The sequence below is a fragment of the Lutjanus erythropterus genome, chromosome 9, assembly GCF_056507025.1.
Source record: "Lutjanus erythropterus isolate fLutEry1 chromosome 9, fLutEry1.hap2, whole genome shotgun sequence".
Classification (NCBI taxonomy): Eukaryota; Metazoa; Chordata; class Actinopteri; order Lutjaniformes; family Lutjanidae; genus Lutjanus; species Lutjanus erythropterus.
Window position 1 is genome coordinate 9,709,189 of NC_139325.1, and position 22,901 is coordinate 9,732,089.

General features: G+C 39.0%; 1 protein-coding gene across 8 annotated transcripts; it reads right to left on the bottom strand.

The window, feature by feature from the left end:
* Positions 1–214: 214 nt before the first annotated feature.
* Positions 215–21,179, bottom strand: fbxl4 (F-box and leucine-rich repeat protein 4). Of its 8 annotated transcripts, none has more exons than XR_014771382.1 (10): positions 20,711–21,178; positions 18,192–18,808; positions 16,005–16,341; positions 13,965–14,209; positions 12,304–12,517; positions 8,564–8,635; positions 5,779–5,903; positions 4,422–4,609; positions 2,417–2,834; positions 215–835 (listed from the first exon to the last, which is right to left on the bottom strand). XR_014771382.1 is itself a non-coding variant. In XM_084726099.1 (9 exons), the coding sequence occupies exons 1-9, from the start codon at positions 20,737–20,739 to the stop codon at positions 2,671–2,673; spliced, it is 1,818 nt and encodes a 605-aa protein (XP_084582225.1). In that variant the 5' UTR covers positions 20,740–21,179; the 3' UTR covers positions 1,421–2,670. The 8 variants fall into 8 exon arrangements, 6 of the variants coding, with proteins under 6 accessions (XP_084582225.1, XP_084582223.1, XP_084582221.1 ...); XR_014771381.1 differs by having other exon boundaries at positions 1,463–2,834; XM_084726099.1 differs by lacking the exon at positions 215–835 and having other exon boundaries at positions 1,421–2,834; positions 18,192–18,635; positions 20,711–21,179.
* Positions 21,180–22,901: the final 1,722 nt, after the last annotated feature.

Below are 22,901 nucleotides of genomic sequence, written 5' to 3' on the forward strand. Positions count from 1 at the left end.
CTTCAAGTTTTTGTACTCTGCTTGACTAAAGAAATCTGAAATCCTTGCTATGATCTTGACATTAGCAGCTTTTTTCTAAGGTAGGCTAGGGACACAGTACCAGTCTTTGTGCTAAGCGAGGCTAGACACTTAGTGAATGCAATGAAATGAGATTACAACCATTCCTCTCATTTGACTCTAGGTAAGAAAACAAAACACTAAGTTTCCCAAAATGAATAAAACCTTTTATGTATTAATGGATATGACTTTAAATAACATTTTTATCACACAGGGAAAAACAAATAAATATTTTGCATATTAATCACCATGGCTGATATACAGGATATGGCATATAAACTGGTCAAATATAGTTGCAGGATTAAAGACCAGCTCTTTGTTATTACTTTGGTTGAGGGGTGTAAAAGCAAAGCACTTCACTACAATCTACACCACAGGGACATCACACCACATTCAAACAAGGGTATAAGGCACAAATATTGACTAGTAGCATGTGCTTAAAAGAAAACTTCAAGTTTTTTTCTTTTTTTTTTTTCAAAAAAAGATGCTTTCCAAGCATTTCTGCCACATTGCAACTGCGGCTTTATATATTACAAAAATTAAATAATCAGGAACAGCAGTATATTCTTCACAATAATACGATTACTGCAACATTCCACATCGAGTAAGCCATCATTTCCTCTCTGTCTCAGTTACATCAGCGCTGTCTGATCATTTCTCTCACTGTCACGTGTTTGTTGTTTTAACAGCAACACTGATGACAGGTAACCTCAACGCCGACTCATTCTGGTGTCACTGTGAAGACGTCTTCTGTGCTGGTTTCTGGAGAAAAACATGTCTAAATAAAAAGAAATAAAACCAGATGAAATATTAAAACCCCTGAGTTACAGGACAAAATACTGAGGTCAAAGAGAGAATATACACTGTGTTATTATAACACACGATTCTCAAATTAATCCACAGAACTCCTTCCTATTGGCGGAACCTTTCGCAGGTACGTACGCACATTAGGCAGCTGTAGTCAAACAGTAGTGACAGGGGACTCAATGACAACAAGGAAAGCATGCAACATCATGAAAACATTGTGGAACCTTCATTTTACTTTGAAGACAAAAGTCAGTCACTATTCCCTTAAAATTACACGACCAAACAGCGAAAGAATGACCTGTATGACTTAAGTATTCACAATCAACCCTGGCCTGAATTTTCTTACTTGAGCAGAAAACATTGCTCAACCAAAAACCTAACTATGAAACACCCTATTTAATTTAAGAGGCAGATTTAAACAGAAATCGACCCAGATCAGGCATGTTAGATCTGGTGTTTTTCTCTACAGATCTAATCCAACAAAAGAATCAAATTCAGAACATAGGTCTTGTATCATATATCTGATTAAGAAGGCACCTATTATGCCACAATCTCAATTACAATTCTTTTCAAATTATTATATCAATATCCTATCTACCTGTAGGTGGAACGAAAGTGCGTTGCAAACTTTAGATGATTTACATGTTTTTCCCGTGCTAAAAGGCAAACAGCCACTGGTTTCAGGTTCTCCAGTGTGAGGATTTGCAGCTTTTCTTGGTTTTATATCATCGTAAATCTTTGTGTTTTGGCCTGTCTGTCTGTTGATCCTTGTTGTTGATACCTTGGGTGTTTCTCCGCATGTGTAAATTAAAACAAATGTTGTCCCAGTCTGCTTTTTCACAAGTTCTCACATATTTTTTTGGATGTAAAACATGTTGTCAGTGAATCTCAGGTGCAGGACGAGTTGATGGTGCGTGAGATCCTCGTGTATGATTCTGCACTTAGTTTGCAGCAACACAAATTAGCTTGTACAGACTTGAATTAAGGTTCGACTTGACACTGTCCGCACAGGACAGCATATGAAATAAGGCTGCGTTCGCTCCTTTGTTTTCACCTTTAAAGCTCCTTTTACCTTCCAACACAGTAGCATCAAGTATGATTTCTTAGAATTAAATCAAACTGACTTGACAGATGCCTTCAGAAGGACCCTTATGCATTAAAACAGTCCAGGATTTCTGCACATTCTGGCAAGGCACTGACCAAGGCCCTTATCTTAAATTATTTTGCCAGCTAAAACGAGTCTGTGACTACCAAAAACAACTAAACAAGTCGTTTTTTTTTCTTGCAATTTCCAATAAAGATATGTTTCACACTTGTTTTGTCCCCTTTCAATGTCCAAACAAGATGTTCAAGGGAGGACTGCTCACAAATGTTGCTTTGTTTTGTGTTTTGCATCCAGTACCAAGGCATATTTCCTTGCCTTGTGTTGCTTGGCAATACTTAAGTGGTGATTCATATTCCGAGAAGATGTAGCAGCTTTACTGCAACAACCCTGATTTCAAGTGTCCCAAAAAAAAAAAAAGAAAAAAAGAAATAACTAAAAAAGTCTCACGTTCTGTAATCCTGTGACTAGGAGTCTGTAGTTGTTTGTGTTGAGCCAGTTAATCCAAAGAACCTCCTCACCCAGTTGAACTGCTTTATTTACTGGCCGCTAAAAGAAGATCTCATCTGTGATACAGACGCAGGCGGGTCAGCAATCTCCTTCAGCATCTGACCTGACTCTTATTCATGTCGGGGCAGTGTCTGCTGGCAAGCACTCTTCTCTTCCTCTGTGCTGTGGATGATGAAACGAGGCGACCCCGGGGGTCACTGAGTGAAGCTCTTCTTGATGGCCACGTTAGGGAAGAGGCCCGAGAGCTCCTGGACAACCCGCATGTCTATCTGTGAGCAGAAGGAGACGTCCAGGAGGAGAAGTTGTGGACAAGACTGGAGGAGTTTCTTCAGTGAGGCAGCACTCACCAGCCGTGTTCCTGTCAATTAGACAAGTCACAACAGGGATGAGAAGACAATGTAAAAGATGTGCTGCAAAAACACAACATGAGCAGAGAAACAATTTATCACAATTCTAGGTCTGAGAAAAGCTAAAAAAAAAATAAACAGCATTTTTACATTTTTGAGTGAATTAGATACAAATTCCTCTCCAATTCCTCTTCAATTACAATAGAAACGGATATGAGAGAGTCCGGACCCATTTATTACCTGCACCTCATAATTTACTTTTCAGTATACAAACCAGCCCAACCACTATAGCACACCTGTAATAGCCACAGAATTGTCACCTCAGCATATTCAACCTGCCTAACACTTGTCATGCTTCTGTGTTGCTGAGCCCATCATCTTACGCAACTGGAACTATAGTGTTTGTGCACAACAGTTACTGCTGTGAGGTGCTGCTGCAACTTTGCCTAGTGAGCAATATTTTATTCATATTAATACTGAGCAGATTATTTGGGTTTCTGTCTGCAGCTGTCTTGGAAGTTTTCACAAAGTCTCAAATACAAACTTGGGACGTGGCTCACCACAGACATGTCCATTGTAAAGTGACGATTCAATTATGGCCATCCAAAAATAAAAAAAAAATACATGCAGTCGTTCGGAAAATTATTCAATGTTTATTGTGATATTAAAAAAAAAAAGGAAAAAGAAAAGAAAAAATACAAATGACAAAATTAAATAAGTCTGATGTGTACAGCATATTTTGTTTGTTTGTTTTTCCGTGTAAATTAAAGTACTTATGCTTTTCTTCTTTACTTTAATAAAAGTAGCCAGCCATGACTTAAGCATGTGTCATTGTCTTTGGCAATGTATGTTTGAATTATGGATGTACAACTGCAAAAAAACAATGCAGCAGCCAATACCAGTCCTTTTATAAAATAAAGTAAAATGATTAATCATGTATTATCACAGCAGGTATCATCACAGCCTGGTACTGAATTGATATTGTGATATTCAATACAGTATATTGGCACATCCCTACTTTTTACCTAAGGCAGTGTTTGCATATTTGTGTGGTTTTGATTCTGGGCTTGACAGCTACCTGTTCTGGATCTGTGTCAGTTCACAATGACATCTGATCACATCCCAAACTGAATCATGTATGTATATATGAAAAACATATTTGCATGTATTGTTAAATAAATAGGTCATGACCATCATTAACAAATAACTAATAAATGGCAAATGTTTTGAAGAAATATCCAAAGCAGGTCATTTGCTCTCACTGTAGTAGCAGAGAGAGAGAGCAGGGGCAGAGGGGTTGTTTAGTTGAATATGTTCTTTGAACATGATCTGATTGAGGTTTGTGCAAGTTAGATTATATGGCCCTGACCATGGCTCTGGAACATCAGTGGCCTAACTGTTCTGTGTATTGATAGATCCATGGCGCTGTCCATGGTGCTGAAGTAGCAGACAGGTATGCAGTTATGACTTTGTCTCTGAGTCCTGCACATCTGTCAGTTTTGTCTTGGAGAGAGAACCATCATGGGTGAACGGTACAAATCGTGTCCATCCCACCCACTTACAAATGAACAAACTGCCTGCTTGATGTACGAGCTTACCCAGTATGTCGAGGTGCTGCAGTGAGGGGCAACTGGTGGCCAGTTCCTCTATGTCAGAGTCACAGACGGTGCGGTTGGCGGTGAGGAAGAGTTTGCGCAGGCGGGGCAGGCTGCGGGCGAGGTGCTGGAAACACCCGGTGCTGCTCTGCAGTGTGGGACACCAGCCCAGGTCCAACTCCTCCAGCATCCTGAGCAACCACAGAACATGCAGGACACATTCACTGAAAACAGATGCTTCGACTCTCTGCTCCTACAGGAGTAGTTTCTGTTCAGAGTGTGTTAACTGTATTCATCACTGCAATCTAAATAAATGGGGCTTGATGATTATATTAATAATAATGAATTAAAAAGAAATGAAATGAGGAAACACAGGAGATAAATTTGAAATATTTAAACAGTAAAAGTATATATAATAATAAAAACAAAAATAAATAAATAAATAAATACATAAGATAAAATAAAGCATTTCACAAATATGAAATAGAATAAAATTAATAAAATACCTAAAAATTGATAAAATTAAAAATTTAGTTAAAAGCCAGACTAAAAAGGTGGGTCTTATGTTTGCTTTTAAAAATATTATGTCTGACCTTTTAAAAACTGATAATAACTGCAATCTGATGGTGATTTAACAAATACAAGGTGATCAGTAACCATGTTTTCATCTAACTGGCAAAAGAATGGAAAAAAATAGAACAATGCAAATTAGGTGCAATTTCATCAGCTGCTTTGGATCAAATAAATGATAAGCAACTTCATGCATGGTTTTAATAGACAGAGTAGAAGAAATAGAGATCGCAAACTAGAATTAAAGCCAGTTGTCTGGAAACCACCAATAAACCTCAAAGAAGAAGAAGAGGAAACAAAAACCTTGGCCCTCTAATGTCAGGTATAATCATTACAGCAGGGACAGCTTCTTCTTCTTTCTCTCTCAGAGTGCAAACAGCTGATCAGTCATGAGAGTCAGACGTTCATGACTTCAGGAATTATTCGGAAAAGGTGTTTCCATCTCCAGTCTGAGCATTAAAACTTTTTGCAAAGCTGAGGAAGTTTTTAAAATTAAGCTTTTTTGTTTCCATCAACCTTGTCTATTGCAATACTTCAAAATGTGCATAAAAATACATCTAGGATACAATATTACTGAGAATATATTTAGCCTTTACTGGTCTCTACGTTATATTTATATCATGAGACACCTCTTCTACAGTATTGCTTTATAGTACAAATAAGGAGGAAACTTGTGCTCCAGCAAAGACAAAGCAAGAAAGCTGGAAAACTGACTTCAGTCACGTTAATGTTCCTCATGAGGACAAGGAGAAGACATTTTTACAACAATGACTACACTGGCGTTGCCTACCTGCAGCCAGAGACGAGCTCGGCCAGGCCTCGATCAGTCAGGTTTCTGCAGCGCCACAGGTCCAGTGAGCAGAGAGAGCGACAGCGAGCAGCCAGCATACTGGCCACAACGTCATAGTCCTCAATCTGCAGGAGAGACGGACAGCAGTTAACATCTATTCATAATGCATCCAGTCTGTGTGCAGTGTGTCATGGAGGGACTTTGGATGGTGCACATCGGCTTTAGAATGGACTCAATCAAAATATGCAACTCTTCAGCAGCCCCATCAAATGCAATGACTCAGAGGATTGGATTTTTAAACGGTTACTAAGTCTGTGTGACTGTCATAAGCAGATATTCTGTGATCTTTGCTTCAGCTTATGTAGATGCACAAAAATTCTGTTCCTCTGTGACACACAGAGGAACAGAATTCAATAATTTGCCTATGGGGGCCTGAGGAAACGATGCTGTGAGAAGGAATGAAGTAACGAGAGAGTCTGTAGCCATTTCCCAGCAATTGTCTGGTGTATTCTGAGCAAACTTTTGAAAAGTAGTGATAATAAAAAGCTGATTAGCTGTATCGGCTGGTCTGAGGGACATAACCTGACTTCCTCCAGAGAGAACAAAGCACTAACAGAGAACAGCTTCACCAGAAAATAAATGAAATAGTCTTTCAAGAACTGATTTGTGTTTGCGAAGCTGTTATTGTTCTTTGGTGTCAGGTAATGTTGGCCATATTTCATCCTTTCATCCAAAGATGAAAGCAAAGAAATGCAATTTAACAGCCACACAGCCGGTGCAGGCACCTTACCCAGAGAAATGACAGCATGCAGAACATTTCTCTAAGGTAGCAGTGGACGGATATTAAAACTTTTGGCTGAAAGAGTTGCTGTCATTGTGTGTTTCCATTGCCAAGTGTTGCATAACTTCGTTACCAATGATGACACTTATGCCTTAAGATAAAGCACAAGAGAAAACTGCACTGAAATTATGAATTTATTTTCACCTTTTCTCGCTTGCTACATCATAATTTGCATCAACTATCCATCAATTTGATGGAAACTCAGCCAGTGACAACGTGGGAGAATTACTGAGTCAATCAGTTAAAGACTGGGCAAGTTTGCAAATTAGACAGAGTAAATGAGGAAAAATATACTTGTGGTAAATTTTCCCTTCTTTTTAAATAATCGTTAAGAAAGATAAATGCAACCAGGCATTGGATCTGCCCCACTATCTGCCATTTACTAAACTGTCTCAATTGCTAATTGAATAAAAACTGTGGTGGATGGTTTTGACGTTATTGGGCAAAAATTTCATAATAAATCTTCAGCATATTGTAATTCAAGAGGTGTGAGAGAATACTCAACTTCTGCACCTCGTCTTGGCTCTGTTTTTAGGTTTCAGAAAACGTAGCCCATGACAGGAGACTTTGGCCAATCGCAGCGAGCGATTCTGGAGAAAGATCGTTGATTGTTGGGACTCATTCCCAGGTTGTCAAACACAGACGCTTGGGTTTCGAGCCACCAACCCCGAGTTATGGTAATTGATGACCTGTGAATGAGACTCAAAAATAAACTTCCATTTCCCCTTAACTGCTTACTGCACCTTTAATGTGTGGCGTACCAAAGAAATGCTGTATTTTCATGGTTGTCCATAAATGCCACATACCATGTATACCATGCACTACACTGAGCCTACCATCATTAAAGGAATAGTCTGAAAAATTTGACAAAGAACACTGGGATACACTGGGATCACTTTCAGAGTGATTTGATGAATGGTGAATGAAACACTGACAGCCAATCAAAATCTATAAAATATTGTTGTATAGAACTTCTTAAATGCTTATATAGCGAAATATTAGGAGGCAAGTTACACTTCAAACCATCATTTTAGTTTGGTGCTGATGGGGTCTCTGATGTTCGTTTGGTCCTTGCTGATGTCCTCTTGAGGACTGCCAGGATACCATCAAATTAATGTTGAATCATTCCAAAGTGGGAATAAAATTTTGTACCAGAGTATTGGATTCTACTGATGCCTCTCATCTTTTAATCTTTTAAGATTTTTGTGAACCATATATTGTTTTTTTCTCCTCTGTGCAATGTACAGCAGTAAAATGTCTCCAATATTCATTTTCCTAAGCTGCCGACACAGCTGGAGCTGAACATTGTTATTCATCAGTGTGGATGTTCCCGTTGTTATCATTATAGTCATTGTTCTAGTTATCGTTCTTGGTGTGTGGATGGTTCTTTGCTCTCCACAAGAAAACAAATAAACACATTTCCAAAAATGTCAAACTATTCCTTTAAGCCTACAGTATGTAAAAAAAAAGTGATGGCAGCAAATTTGTTCATTAAGAAAGTAAAGAGCCTATCAGTGTTATTATATCTGTTTAGTGAGAAATCAAGACTGTGGGTTATTTGTGTTTGTACCGTGTTTGTGTTACAGTGTGTGTGTATAGTTCACTAATGTTTTAACTGTCTTGTGAAGTGAGGCTGAAAATAAATTTCTAGCCAAGGAGGGACAAACAAAGTATTCACATAATCTGTGTTCAGTTCATTATCGCTGGCTTTGCCTATTTTACACCCAACCAGTTTATTGTTAGCAGCTCAATTACTGCAACACTACTGATGTCTCTGCCATCTTCTGGACAAGCTGCTATTCAACAAGGACACATGGAAGGTTGTGTGTTTAACAGGCTGCGCTTTATTTGGACTGCTTCCTCTCTCTCTCTCTCTCTCTCTCTCTCTCTCTCTCTCTCTCTCTCTCTCTCTGTGTGTGTGTGTGTGTGTGTGTGCATTCTCACCCTCACACAGCTCCCTAGGTTGAGGTGTCTCAGCTCTATGCAGAAAGTCAGGATGCTCAGAATAGCTGTTTGCTGCAGAGACAACAAGGAGGAAGAAAAAAAGAGAAAGATGCAGATTTGTCATTTTATTACCTTTACTATATTTATCAAACATCTTATTCATTCCACTTTGGTACCCTGGTATTATATAAGAACCTATAGCTTGTAATCAAGACCTAACTAGAGCCGCAAGCAAAACATTTGCTGATTCCAGCACCTTAAATGTGAGGATTTGCTGGTTTTCTTTGTCATTTCTAAAAATAAAAAATGCTGGATGGATGAAAGAAGCAATCTGAAGACTTCACTTTGGGCTCTGGGAAATTGTGATGAGCATTTTTCAGAATTTTTGGCCTAAGTAATCAATAGCTCATAAAAATAACTGGCAGATAAATTGATAATGCAAATTATTATTAGTTGCAGTCCTAGATCAGGAAACATTGGGGAACATAATAAAGGAAAAGAAAGAAAAAAGGAAACTTCACTTTGGACTCTGACCGATACATTGGTCGATATATCAGACCAATATTGGCTCATCACAGCTATATCAGTACTGGCATATATGTTGTCCAATATGAGCATGTATGAACAGAACATAATGCAGATGTTTTTAATTTTTAGCATTTTATGTATATTAATATTTTGATATATTTATTTATTATTTATATATTACTGTTTATTTATTTCTGTGTGTGTGTATATATGTGTGTGTGCATTTTTACATACATTTTGCTCTATTTGTTTATTCATAGTTACTGAACTGTAATTTTGCACAATAATATTTATTGTTAAACAGTAAAATATGCAGCCTCTGTTACATTTGTTTGTAAAAAATGTTATCCACTTTTGAGGGACCATTGACAAACAAATGTGTGTATATGTAATATATTTTATATTCTGTATAAAGAATATTGCCTGATATGTCAATGTCAGAATTTTTTCACTCCTTAATATCAGTATCGGCCCCAGAAATCCAGAATCAGTTGGGCTCTACCTCACTTAAATAACCATGTTGGAGCCACATATTCGACAACAAAATTAACCCCTGACATCTTATCTGAGTGTAAATCTCCAGGGTATACATTAAGACAACAATATACGTTTAAGAAACAGCAACATGTCCTGTCATGTCATCCAAAGTTCCTCCTAAGTGATTTCCTGTCTGCTGCCTGGCTCACTCAGGTAACACTTGCTGTATTTAAGAAAATTTAATATGATACAACAGATAGTTTTTACGTCTCCTCACAGACTCGAGTGCAGTGAGGACAGACACCTCTCCAGTGGCACTGCAGCTTGGATAGAGATATGGGAATTCAACACTGCAACTGCCAACACATGTACCTCAGTGGCAGCCGAAAGTGTGAGACATGAAAGTGAAAGCCTTTTGTGTGAGTGTGTGTTTGGTGCGTGTGTGTGTATGCTTGAGTCTGTCGCTGGCATCTTTATAAACGCCTCTCTCCGGCGAGCTAGCCATTTAATTAGAGCAGTGACAGGGTAATGACAGCTGAGATGTCAGGGCCTCAAACAGACACACAGCTCGCTCTGTCTGCCTGCCGGGGTATAAACAACCTGGAGCATGCTGCCTGGCTCCACCGCAGAAACTCTACACTGCCTCCTGCCCACAGCGCCACTCTGAAACATGACAAACACTGGAGAAAACACTGAGGAGCAACACCAAAACACAAGACAGTGGTTTTACACGGCAGACAGGCCTGAACCTGATTCAGTACTGTTCGTGTCTTTTAGGCCCCCTGGGTTCAGAGTTGACTCAGTTCATCTTAAAAGACAACAACACAGAATCACGAAACATGTACCTTTGAATCAGCAGCTTCTGGAGATGTATGTGTTGTGCCCAAGGCACACAAACATGACAAGCCAAAATATCAAGGCACACCTGTATTCATATCTGTGCAGAATAGCCTCTACAACAGTGGTTTTCAAACTGGGGCCTGGGGACCAAAGGGTGTCCTTCAGTGGGTTATAGAGGAATAAAATATATTAAATTCTATCACTTTTTTAGAAGTTGGAACTGAAAGGGAAAAATCAGGGTTGGCTGTTTTAATTGACTGTCATTTATAGTGATCCTAGTTTGGTTACTGACTATGAAGAACTAATAATCTTCAAACTGAGGGGAAATAAAAAAATAAAAATGATTTTTTTTTTAAATTTCTAAAATTTTAAAAGTTTACTTTTAAAACTTTGGGAACTCCTGTTCTATTACACATTACTCTTATCACTCTGTAAATGTTTAGTTTTACTTGCTAATTCTGACTAAAATTTATAACTATAAAAAAAACTATATTAATCATAAAATATTTATTACCAAAATAATAAAATAATAAAAGTTCCTTTTAAACTTAAACAATCTAAGCAGCTACACATACATACATACTGGATTTTTTAAAAGAATTTTACAGGGATGTTAGAATTTGTCTGTGTATTGAGTGATAAGTGTGTACAGAATACTGAATTGTAAATTGAAAATTCATTCATAGCTTTTTGTATAGTTGCATGTTGCAATAATAAAGTATGAGTGTCAAAAAATCCCACAGCACACCTGGTCGTACCTCATGGCACACCGTCTGGGAACCATTGTATTAGTCCTGAAGTCAAGGCTTCTGAAAGTCTATTTAATTACAACTTTTACTAAATCATTGTTTTCCTATCGACACAGTGGCACAGTCTGAAACCTCACCTTTAGTTGGACTGCTCACAGCTCATAAACCTACTGCGTGCAGGCATTGATAAGGGGTTGTGAGTGAGAATGACTTGGCTGTGAAAGGTCACAAGCTAAAAAGGTCGGAAACCACTAGACTAAAGCCTCAAGTGGTGAGGTGAGACCAGGATCGCTGTGTATCACTATAGTTTCTTGGAACAGTGGAAATCATGCAAGCTACCTACTTGTATGTTTGTTTTGTTCCAAACAGTTGCAGATAAAGAGACAATCATCTTTTCTACCAACAATAGATGAATCTGCTGTGCAAAATGTCTGCAAGCAAGAGAGAAAATGATTACCACTGTAGCAAAATAAAATTGATAATGCCCTGAATTGTGAAAGCAGCAGGGAATGAGGATTGGCGATAAAATGGCTTTGTTTTTTTTTGCTAAAATGCTCATGTTATTGTCACACAGACGTGTTGACATCCAAGCATATCAGTCTTTTTGCTGTTAGTAATGTGAATATTCACCAAAGCCTTTTTTATGCCTTGTAATAGACCTTTTTCACAGCAGCCATTTTTACATGAAATAGTAGGGTAAACATAGGTATTACTAATGAAACAGAGTCAAATGAAAAGGAACAATTAATTAAACCTGTCATGATGTGGTGAAAAAGGTAGCATACGGATGTGACCTATTAGTTTAGTATCTGATTGTGACTGACTTGTGATGATTATGGTTTTTTGTGCCCTTGACCAGTTTACATCAGTTGTGATGGAGATAGCCAACATGGGAAATGACTCAGTGAAAGCAGCAACAGCATTTGCAACAGCAAATAAAAAAATACTGCTGTTGTAACACAACACTTAAATTGTGTTCATTTTAAGACTTCAAATATTTTAATTGTCACTTGCACATAAATATCAACTAGGCGGATTAATAGCTTCAGTAGATCTGACTTTTAACAAACCAATCTCAATTTGGTGCTTTTAATCATATAACACAGCCTCCAGATAAAAGTTCACAGGTGTGTTGACCGTGCCTACCTCTATCTTTGTCCGGTAGAGCACCAGCCTGCGGAGGCGTGTTAATTTAGAGATGTGTGTGAAGGCCTGTGGGTTGAGGCGGTCGCAGGAGGACAGGTTGAGCTCCTGAAGCCCCGGACAAGCCTGCGAGATGACCTCGAGACAGGCCTCGTTCAGGAAGTGGCAGCACGACAGCTCGAGGCAGACCAGGCTGAGGCCACAGGCCTTCATGAAGCTGAGGGGAGGAATGGACAGAGAGGGACAGACATGAGTGGAAGCAGAGAGGAGTAAATTCATCCCACATAAGGATAAGTGGACAGAGCCTCCGGGTCTGGAAAGTGAAACCTGCATTCCTTATAATAACCAGCAGCGGGCAGCTCAACTGATTTAAAAAACAAAAAAGTCTGATTGTGTGGAAGTCTATGAGAAAATTAAGCTACTTCTCATCCAATTTATTACTCCAGTAAATAGTTTGCTAATGAATTTATGGTCTCAAATACAGCATGATGCTCATTTTGTAAATTATGGTCCCATTAGAGTAAAATAGTTGGAAAAACAGGGCATGCTTTAGGGCGGGGCTACATTGTGATTTACATGTCATTCTTAGTGAACACGCAGGATTCACAATACTCAGATCAAACTGTCAAACTAGACAGCAGTGATCAAATATGGATCAAGACTCTGATTTCTCACTTTAAATGTTCTCAAAAATGTAATTCAGTGTACCATTGAGTTGTAATACAAGAAACATCGTGAACAGGTGGTCGCCATTGTGTTTCCAGTTTCCAGCACAGCCTCCTGAAAGCCAGATCAAACTGTGAAACCAGACAGTGCTGATCAAGTATGGATCAAGATTCTATTAAACAATGCCTATTTCTCACTATAAAGTTTTCAGAAACATATTTAGTGTACTGTTTAGGTGTAATACTAGAATGACAGCAGGCAGGCAGGTAGCCATTATTGTATGCTGAATGGATGAGCCAAACCACAGCACCACCTGAGTCGCAGCTTGACACTGTATGCTCTATGCTCTGGTTGCAAAAAAAACAAAACAAGATGGTAACCCCCATAATGAATAGGGCTGTAACTATTATTATTGATTCATCTGTCGATCATTTTCTCAGTTAATCCATTGGTTGTTTGGTTCACAAAATGTAAGAAAATTGGTGAAAAATGTTGATCAGTGTTTTCCAAAGCCCAAGGTGATGTCCTCAGATGTCACAAAGGGATATTCAGTTTACCGTCATTAAGGAGTAAAGAAATGACAAAATATTTACATTTGAGAAGCCGAGATCAGAGAATTTGGATTGGATTGGAATTTTTTTTTTTATTAAAAAATAACTAAAAATGATTATTTGATAATCAGAATAGTTGGGATTCATTTAATATCACTTATTAATCAATTAATTGTTGCAGCTCTACTCCTGGTTTCAAAATAATGGTCCACAAGTCAGTGGTTGACATCATGGGGGCTCGGCCCCCTTATTCAACTCTTTATGATCCCACATCAGCAACCTTCTTGTCCACCTGTCCCTATATGGACAATGAGGTTGATGTCTGTTTACATGATCTCTTACTTTCTTTGTGTCATGAATTACTGAAAAAGTTTAACTCCCTCAAAACAAATCTTTGTGTTTATCCAAGGTCATCTCTCTGTTTTTTTGTAGCACTGACAGTCTGACCTGCTGAAACCGGTCAGGGTGAGAGCCCCACGGTTGCCGGTCCAGGACAGGTTGAGCCTCTGGAGGAGGGTGCAGCGGCTCTGCAGGTGGCCCAGGGAGGCGTCACTCAGCCGGCCCCAGTAGGGCTGCAGACTCAGCTGGGTGTACTGCAGCGGGTCGCAGCAGTGCTGGTGCAGCAGCTTACAGCTCTGGGCCAGACGGCTGAGGTCTGGCAGGGTCAGGTGGCTCAGTATCAGCTGGATGAGCTACGGATGGAAGACGGGGAGAGGGGTTAGGAGAGGAGAGGAGAGGAGAGGAGAAAGGAACAGGGAAAAAGCAGCATAAAGAAAGAAAGAGGAGACAAAACATAAGACTGTTAGATCTAGTAAGAGAACATAGAAAGGATAGCATAATAGGGAACATTAAAGAGAAGTAGAACCAAGTAAACAACGAAGAATAACAGAGTAGAGAATGTTAATAGCATCCCCTCTGTCAGGCAGATCTAAATAGTGGTTATCTGGAACACAAAGCACTGATAGCGGGATCAGTGGCGAGGTGAGCCGGCTTGTTTTGCACTGCGTTCGTGTGCCTTCTCAAAGAGAAAGAATGACTGTGCTCGTGTGAGTGTGTGTTGCAGAGAATTAACAATACACGGTGTTCAGGCGGGTATCAGCTGACAGATAATAGCTATATTGTGTTTCTGAAACAAACACATGGCGGTTGTGAAGACTGCTGTTAATGGCAGCGGTTTGGAGAGGAGATAAGAGAAGGAATATCAAGAGTACTGCCGGTGTTTTGAAGCTCGCCTCAGACAACATGATACGTCTGCGTGGCATGAAAATGACTGTGTCCGTGAGTGCAAACGAGATCAAGTGTCAGAATGCATCCAAGCCACAATGTTGATGTGTTTGTGTGGAATATTGGGAAATACAGAGAACATATACACTCAGTCAGGGGCACGTATACTATAATGATTTAAGGGCTAGCTGTTGCTAATGACTGCAGAGTTTAGTATGGATCGTCATCAGCAGTCAACTTATATAAATGATTCTGTGCATCTAAACAATTTATTATTTTTAGGAGGTAAGGAGAAAAATTGAGACTTTAAACATTAACAACTTTTTTTCAGTCATGCTACAGTGCATCTGTGCTGAAACAATTATTGATTAGCTGAGTGATAAAATATGCGACACAACATTCTTTACAATCAGTTAATCATTTTTAATGGATTAAAAGTCATTTTGCAAGCAGATTTGCCACGGTTTTCTCCCTGAACACTTGAATAAAATTATGTTTAAAGATCATTATTATGATTATTATTATGGAACTTTTGCCCACCTTTTGACACCAAAAATACTGCTGCCTACCCCAGCTTTAATGGCACCTACTAGTACTAATGTGGGTTTCAGCAGAATGTGGGACGTCCATATTTGTCAAAATAAGTCAAAATGATCATGTGAGGGACACCTTAGCTCAGACCTGGACAAAACGAGGCCCAGGGGCCAGATGCGGCCCTCTGAATGGTTTTATGTGGCTTGCAAGGTCATCATGGAAATACCAAAAATTTAATATCTAGCAAAGACAGTCAATAACATTTAGCTTACAATTAAACCATTATCAAACCTTTATTTTGAAAGGGGTCAGTGCTGTGTTCATTGGTATTGATGATGAACTGAACCTTTATATTAATCTGTAACTTTAGTCTCTCAATGTTACACACGCTGGTTATGTAGTTGTTCTTCTACTCTTGCTGTGACTATCGTTGCGACTTGTATGCAGCATGCATGGTACACTGTAAAACATCAAGTTTTGGACACTGCCAACAAATCATTAGCCCACAATTCATCAAATGGCAATTCAGAATGTGTGACCAACAGTAGAACTGCTCTATATAGAACACTTTTATTCCATTATTAGGGATTTGACCATTATCAGGTCCTTATATCATTTGCGTCTGGCCTACGGCAGCCTGATCAATTTGTCATAAGGCCCCCCCATGAAAAATAAATGCTCAATATTTAGATAATTAGCATTGGTCAAAAATATTCCTCTTCTAATCACCTCATATGGCAGTTTGTCAAAATAGCCATTTCCTGTCCTCTGATGCTTGCCGTCTCCTCCTGGTCTGAAAGGACCTCCCACATCAGACAGCTCCTCCTCGCTGTCACTAAGGTCATTAATGTCAATCACAGGCATCTTATAGAGGGCCAGCATGGGCCTCTCTTTCACCCCGCGCAGGATAACGGCGTCCAGCTCGGTGTAGTAGTCCAGCAGGGAGCTGTTGACCTCCAGGCGCAGTAGGTTGGTAGGGAAGTTGATATGCTTGATGGTGGGGGAAAACTGGCGTGCCTGGGGTGTCAGCACTTTAGTGGGCTCCCCAGACCACAGCACCTCCCACCTGGACAAAAGAAAGTGTATGCATGTATAAGAGTAGCACTGTAAAGCTACGATAAGTCGTATTTTTCTTCCTTCTGAAAAGTCTATCTGTAGTATTGCGCACACCATCCACTGGACTGCTTATTTATACAACTCAACAATTACACTACAAGGCTCTATGTGGCTTTATAACACCTGACCACATTCAGATCCCTTCAGGATTGCACACCCTGACTTTGGTCTTTCAGTTTCTGGCTCAGTGTTGCTAAGCTTGTTTTGTGTGCCTAGAAAACTGACTCTAATACATAATGAGCTCTATGAAAAAAGCCCTGGTGACAACAGCATGTCTCATTCACAACTTCACAGAGTGCTGGTTTGACAAAAAACAGCAATGACTCATGAAGGACGATTGGTGGGCCGTGATGAACTATTGTGTAAGTTATAAAAGTACAAAACACATATTTACTTATCGTCAAAAAACTAAGTTAATCCAGAAACATCTATATCGGTTCTTTCTTGATGAATAAAGTTGAGTCTATGGTATAATTTATAGGTTACTTCAATAACAAATCAGTTACTAAATAAATATGCTCACTGTTGGGCAAAAACCTGGTATGTCTAAAGCCATTACTTTTCAGGAAATTTAAAAAGAAAACCTGTTTTTTAAAAAAATGTAACACTGTCATCAAAGTTGGTAACACTTGAAATACTTTTCAGTGCTTAAAAATGTGTAAAAACCAACTCATAGACATAAATGAAAAAATAAATGAACAAATATGACAAAATAAGGAGATGACAGATTTCCACCCAACAGTGACAATCCGCAATTTCTTAATGTAGCTAACAAACAACAAATACAAGCTAAATATGAAAAATAATATTTTTACATTCTTCTAAACTATATTGTTTCATGTTGTTTAAAGGGAAATATTCCATATCCCTTTGGCACTGTAAAAGAGTGAAGAAGCGATGATGTAGAATTTGAAGACTTGCACATACGAGTCATGAGGTTGTCTGATGTGGCTCTCTCTGCTGACCAGCCAGGCACATTTGAAAAGAAAATGAATTTTCTTACTCAGACAAACAAGCCTAGAAGAAGCTTAACTTGGGAAAAGAGTTGTGCCCACAAAAATCTGTCTGCAAATCCGATATATTAGTCACTGATTAAACCTATTATTCTCTGTGGAATACAAAGATGTGGTATAATTGCACAAATTACAAACTGGGACATATTGGGATTTGGCTCACAGTGCCATGTCAGTGCTGTGCAGGATTGTGCTGTGCAAGAACAAGCACGTCAAGGCTGGTTACAGAGAGTAATAAATGTTGGCCCTGCTTACTCTTTCTTCATCCCGTCAGTCCATCCAGAATTTAGTAAAAACAGCTTCTGTAGTCTACCCAGTCAACATGGAACATGCTACAACAGGAACTCAAACTGTCAAGCTTGAATGCCCTACATTTTAAGTACAGAGGGAGTGTCTTTGGGGATTTGCTCTTGTACACACAGTATTTAAACTCTGACCATTTTGGTACTTTTGTACTGAACACTTTTTTATTTAAATTTTTGCCTTTTATTTTGTTCCTGTATTAAATGTCCTGTCTGCCTGACAGGACATTTCTCCTCAACAAAAGTGACTACCGTCTGAACACATTCCTGCTGCTTTTTGTCACAGCATTTCACAAAGTCATCAGAAGCAAACAAATGCAGGAAAGTAATAAAGGAAAGCAGTTTGATAAAGAATACAAATGTCAGGCATCAATTCGTAACATAAAAATCAAAACGTGCAAAACAAAAACTGGCTTCACTGAAAATGCTCATGCGGTAGTGAGAATGACTGATGATGTTTTTTAAAGACAGATGCTTGTCTTTACCTTACATCAGTGGGTGGATTCTGGGAGAAGGGGTTGTGAGAGCAGGCCAGAATCTGGACGATGGCTCCAGGGTAATAAGTCTCCAGCACATCCACTGCTGTTGGGTAGACGGGCTCCTCGAAGCCCAGCTCAATATAATCCTGGCTGTAGAAGCCTTTAGGGGTGCGGCGGAAAGGTGGCGGAGCACTGGCACATTGTTCCCACCACGTCCCATAAGCTCTGAACACAGCCGTCTGAGTGAAGTCCCCTGAGCTGGGGTAGACATTGGGTACCCCGGACAGGTTCCACATGGTGTAGGACATGCTGTTCTCGCTGCCATAGTGGGAGCTGAAGTCTAGAACCTCCTTGGCATACTGCTCCACCTCCACGCTGACCGGCAACACCGCCCGCTGGCCGGACTCCACGGCCCGCCGACTGGTCAGAGCCTCACCTCGAGTCCCACTCCTGGAGCGCCGCCGCAGACAGATATAGTAAAACATGCTCAAGAGGGTTAACATGGGGGCAGTGGGGAGAAACGGAGGCTAGAGGGAGGAAGAGCCTCCACCTACTGGAAGCACGCTGCCTCAGGGGCTGGGGGTGAACAAAGCGCAGGCTAGAGGCCCGTCTGCATGCATGACCTGTAGGTTAGGCAGAGACAAACACAAGTTAGAACACCAAGACAGCAGGTCTGAGGCACCACAGAGTACAATTCCTGATTAGTCCTGATATAAACTACAATATTCTGAATACTACTGGAATTATAGGGCTGATACCAATGGTAGGAGGTAAAAAAAATTCAGATATTGATATATCGTCCAATATTCTTTATCTATATATGTATAAAATCCAAAATGACATTAGGGCAGTGAAACAGTAAACTTTCACTGGTATTTTTTAATAATTAACTATAAATAAAAAGACACAACTAGAACAACTTGAATTAAGAGAAAGGAACAAAATACTGTCTATAAAAATAAAAATAATAATAATTGCATGATGGTCAGGAAAAAATAGCAGACCACATATACACACATAGCAATATAGACCAATATAGCTGTGCTTAGCCAATAGAGGTCCTATAATATCGGCCAACCTACATATATCAATCTGGCTCTAGTATCTATTTCATAAAATGGGTTTAAAGGGAGGAAGGTGTGTCAATCAAATTTTTAGTTTACCCTAAATGTTTACAAACTATAGAAACATATTCACATCTAGAAAGAATGTAAATCAACAGATCCTTCCCAGCTTTCAGCTCCTACAGGTACATTTGTAAATTACAAAAGCTTATCAGAGCAGAGGCAAAGCTCACTGATGAAAGATGTAGATTTTACAGCTTATTGACAGGAACATGACATCTTGCCACAGATGGATTACTGCCTTTCTACAGTTGCCACAGCCAACAGAAGGCAGCCTGGTACTACTGCATCTACACAACAGAAAAATACCCAGTTCTATTGCAGGCAGCATGCAGCCAGCGAGTTATGCTTAACTGTTTGAGCATGTTCATCAGGTCATACTGGAAAAGCCAATATGTATGTTAACACCCCTGACCACCAGTGAGCTCTGGCCTGGGTAGTTCTTCTAGTCCTCAATAGCTGGTATCCAGCAGATTTTTTTGACAGTTCCTTCATACCTGATGTCAGGAACACACAGCTTATAAAACGTGAGGACTGTCAGGAACCACAAAATCTGGGACCTGGAAACCCTGCTATACAGATTTTTTAGCACGAATTCAGTTAAATTAGTTAGAGTGCTCCAGTTATTCTCACTTCAAAATAAACAGCAACACGGCTGCAGGCGACAGCAAGCAATGCACATTTGCAAGACCTTAAATAACCAGTGTGACCCAAATGTAAACAAAGAAACAGTCCCATCAGTAATGTTAAAAACAGGACTGAAAGTACTGTTATCGATCCCAAATTGACTGACAGATATTTTGCATACTAGACGAACGCAACGCAGTTACATCAGAGTTGTTAATGTATACAAATGAGGGAAAATCTTTAACTTGAACGCTGATATAAAACACAGGCTCTATTGTCACACATATGGGGAAACCAGCACGTAGTCATTCGGGCTAGTCAGTAAGTTAGCTTTATCAATAACAATAGCTTTATGTCTCTCTTTTAAAATGTCATCTCTTCTCTGACTTTCTTCACGTGCCGAGAACACGTAGATTAACTAACGGTTAAAATTCAGCTAGGGTAACTTAATTATCCATAACCCTTGGCTAACAATACAACAGGTATTTCCAACAGTTAGCGTTAAGCTAGCTTCAAAGACGAAACTGTTACTTTGTTAACACCTCGGTTCAGTAAATTCAACAAATTGACTGTTAGTGGAATAGCTATCATTAGGTACAAAAAGGTGAGTTGTCTCTCTCAGCTTGTGTTGTTGGTGTTATGTTAATGTTAGTTAGCCAACGTTAGCTAGCGAGCCTACAGACCAGCTGAGCTGTCAAAACATTACAGTTAGCATACGTAGCTAGCTTTGCAAACTCGAACAAACACAGAATACGGGACACGATGTAACTTTACGGTAAACGTAGATCGATATATCCATTCATGAGGAGCAATTCTCTTCTTCCCTTTAGGATATTTCACCCATCAAACCACATTCCTGCCGTTTACCTTGTGGTGCCTTCATGAACAGTCGGACAATGCAACTCCTCACTCAATGCACATCATAATGGCCATATAATCTGGAAAACAATGCAAGTAATACAGACGCGTTGTATGGTGTCGACTTTTTGAGTCGTTAGGTTTAGAAAACGTGTTTTCGGCAAAGATCGCCTCATGACTTGAGAATAAAAGCGCAGGATTCTGCACAATTATTATTTTATCCTATTCCTCGCATTGCTAACCCACTAAAAAGCTGAATGTCGCCTAAATCTTCAAAATATTACAAAAGCAGATACATTATAGTATGCCCATTTTGTAATTTTCGTTCAATGAGTAAATCAGCACACTGACTTTTAAGACATTTATAATGTTACGGAGTTACGTAGAAACTATAAAGGCCGCATTAGTTCCGGACAAGAATTTATCAACATCCGGTCAACATTATTTCCTGCATGCATTCTGGGAACAGTAGTTATTAGTCAATAGCCGGTAACACGACCACTCAAGTGAATTCAAATACATTTTCGCAATGTAACCTAGATATAAGCACTATATATATATTTTAAATAGAGATTATTTAGCACTAGGAAAGTATACAAAACAAGAGAGGGAACAAATAGGCCTGAACAAAAATAAAGTACAGATTTCAATCATCAATGGTGGAAATTATGCTGCAGTGCAAGAATACAAACACCATACAGTAGGGGAATCATGCTGAAATCAGAAGACAAAAAAGAGAGATACATTACATTAAAAAGCTTTTTTTTTTTTTTTTTTTTTTTTTTTTTTTTTTTTTTTAGCATTTTCTGTTTCTTTTTTCCACATAGTTCAGTGACTTAAAATAGTTGGCAAAATTACATACAACAATGACAAAAGAGGGAGTACTACCTTTCCATTTATAGTATTTATTATGATATTTATTATGGTATTTACCCAAAATAAACACTAGATGTCATAAGTGTTTGTATCCAAGGTGCCCATAAAATAAAGTTTATATACAAATGATAAATATCAGACCAAAACAAGAAAAAAAAATAGATGGTCAATGGTTTTGGCCTCTAAAAGATCTGGATATAAGCACTAGATTCATACAGCATTTAGCTAAATTTGTGAAAATAAATTGTATTATTGCTATGAAAATTTAAAGGTATTTCCTGAAAACATTTAAAAAACAAAAAAAACAAAAACATTTCTCTTGAATGTATGTGGCCAGTAGAGTGTTGCAAGCAGGCCACTTTGGCAGTATAATTTTCCCCTCCAAGCGCAGGTTGAGAAATTTCATTGCCAACTGCAATCTCTCACACAGTTATGCTGACTGAACTGACTCAAAATTCTGCATTGAGCAGCTTCAACCTGTGGATGACTAAAATTGCCAAGATTCTTTCACTTCATATCACTCCACAGGAATTGAGTCTTATTATTTAAGTATTTTCTCAGATAGAACATTGGAAGACTATTTTTCCCATCAAATCTGAATCAGACATGTTCTGGAGTAACTTTCTTGGTAGAATATCTAAAGACACACCACTATTAATAGCTAATATCTTTGTGTTTGGGAGAACATTTGACATTCACTATAAGATATTTGTTTATTCTTGATTCATCCAAATTAGAGGGGCTCATTTTCAAAGAAATATAAATACATCCTGAGACGCACTTGTGCAAAACCAAGCCTATACTGTATGCCCAGAATAATATGTACAATATATGCAACACAGAACTGTCTTAATGTTAATACAGTTGTGTTAATTCACAATATATGAAGTGGACAGTTGCAACAATGCAGCAATAAAATGATTTGAGAGAGGATGCATTTCATTCCGCCTCTGTGTGCTCTTCAGGCAGGAAGCAGCAACAGTTTTATTGTATCCAATCGAAGGAGCGGCTGAATCCACTCAACTCTGTCTTTCTGACCTCTGAAAAAGCAAAAGGAGAGAGTCAGTTTGATCTCATCACAGCAGAAGACACTGCGAACCACAGTGTAAATGGACCTGATGGCTCAGACACAAGTCAACATGAGTAATGGTCCCTACCTGTTGTGCTGTTGAAGGATTCACCCACTCTGACTGGCTGCCTTGTGATGATCAGCTCAACCTACACTGTGGAG

What these genes read in the sequence shown, in the direction of transcription:
- fbxl4 (XM_084726097.1), bottom strand. Translation starts at nt 18,688, where the DNA reads ATGTTAACCCTCTTGAGCATGTTTTACTATATCTGTCTGCGGCGGCGC. An exon ending in AATCCACCCACTGATGTAAG is followed by an intron (nt 16,342 to 18,191) that starts GTAAAGACAAGC and finishes TCTTTTGTCCAG; the next exon opens with GTGGGAGGTGCTGTGGTCTG. An exon ending in ACCTAGGGAGCTGTGTGAGG is followed by an intron (nt 5,904 to 8,563) that starts GTGAGAATGCAC and finishes TCTCTCCTGCAG; the next exon opens with ATTGAGGACTATGACGTTGT.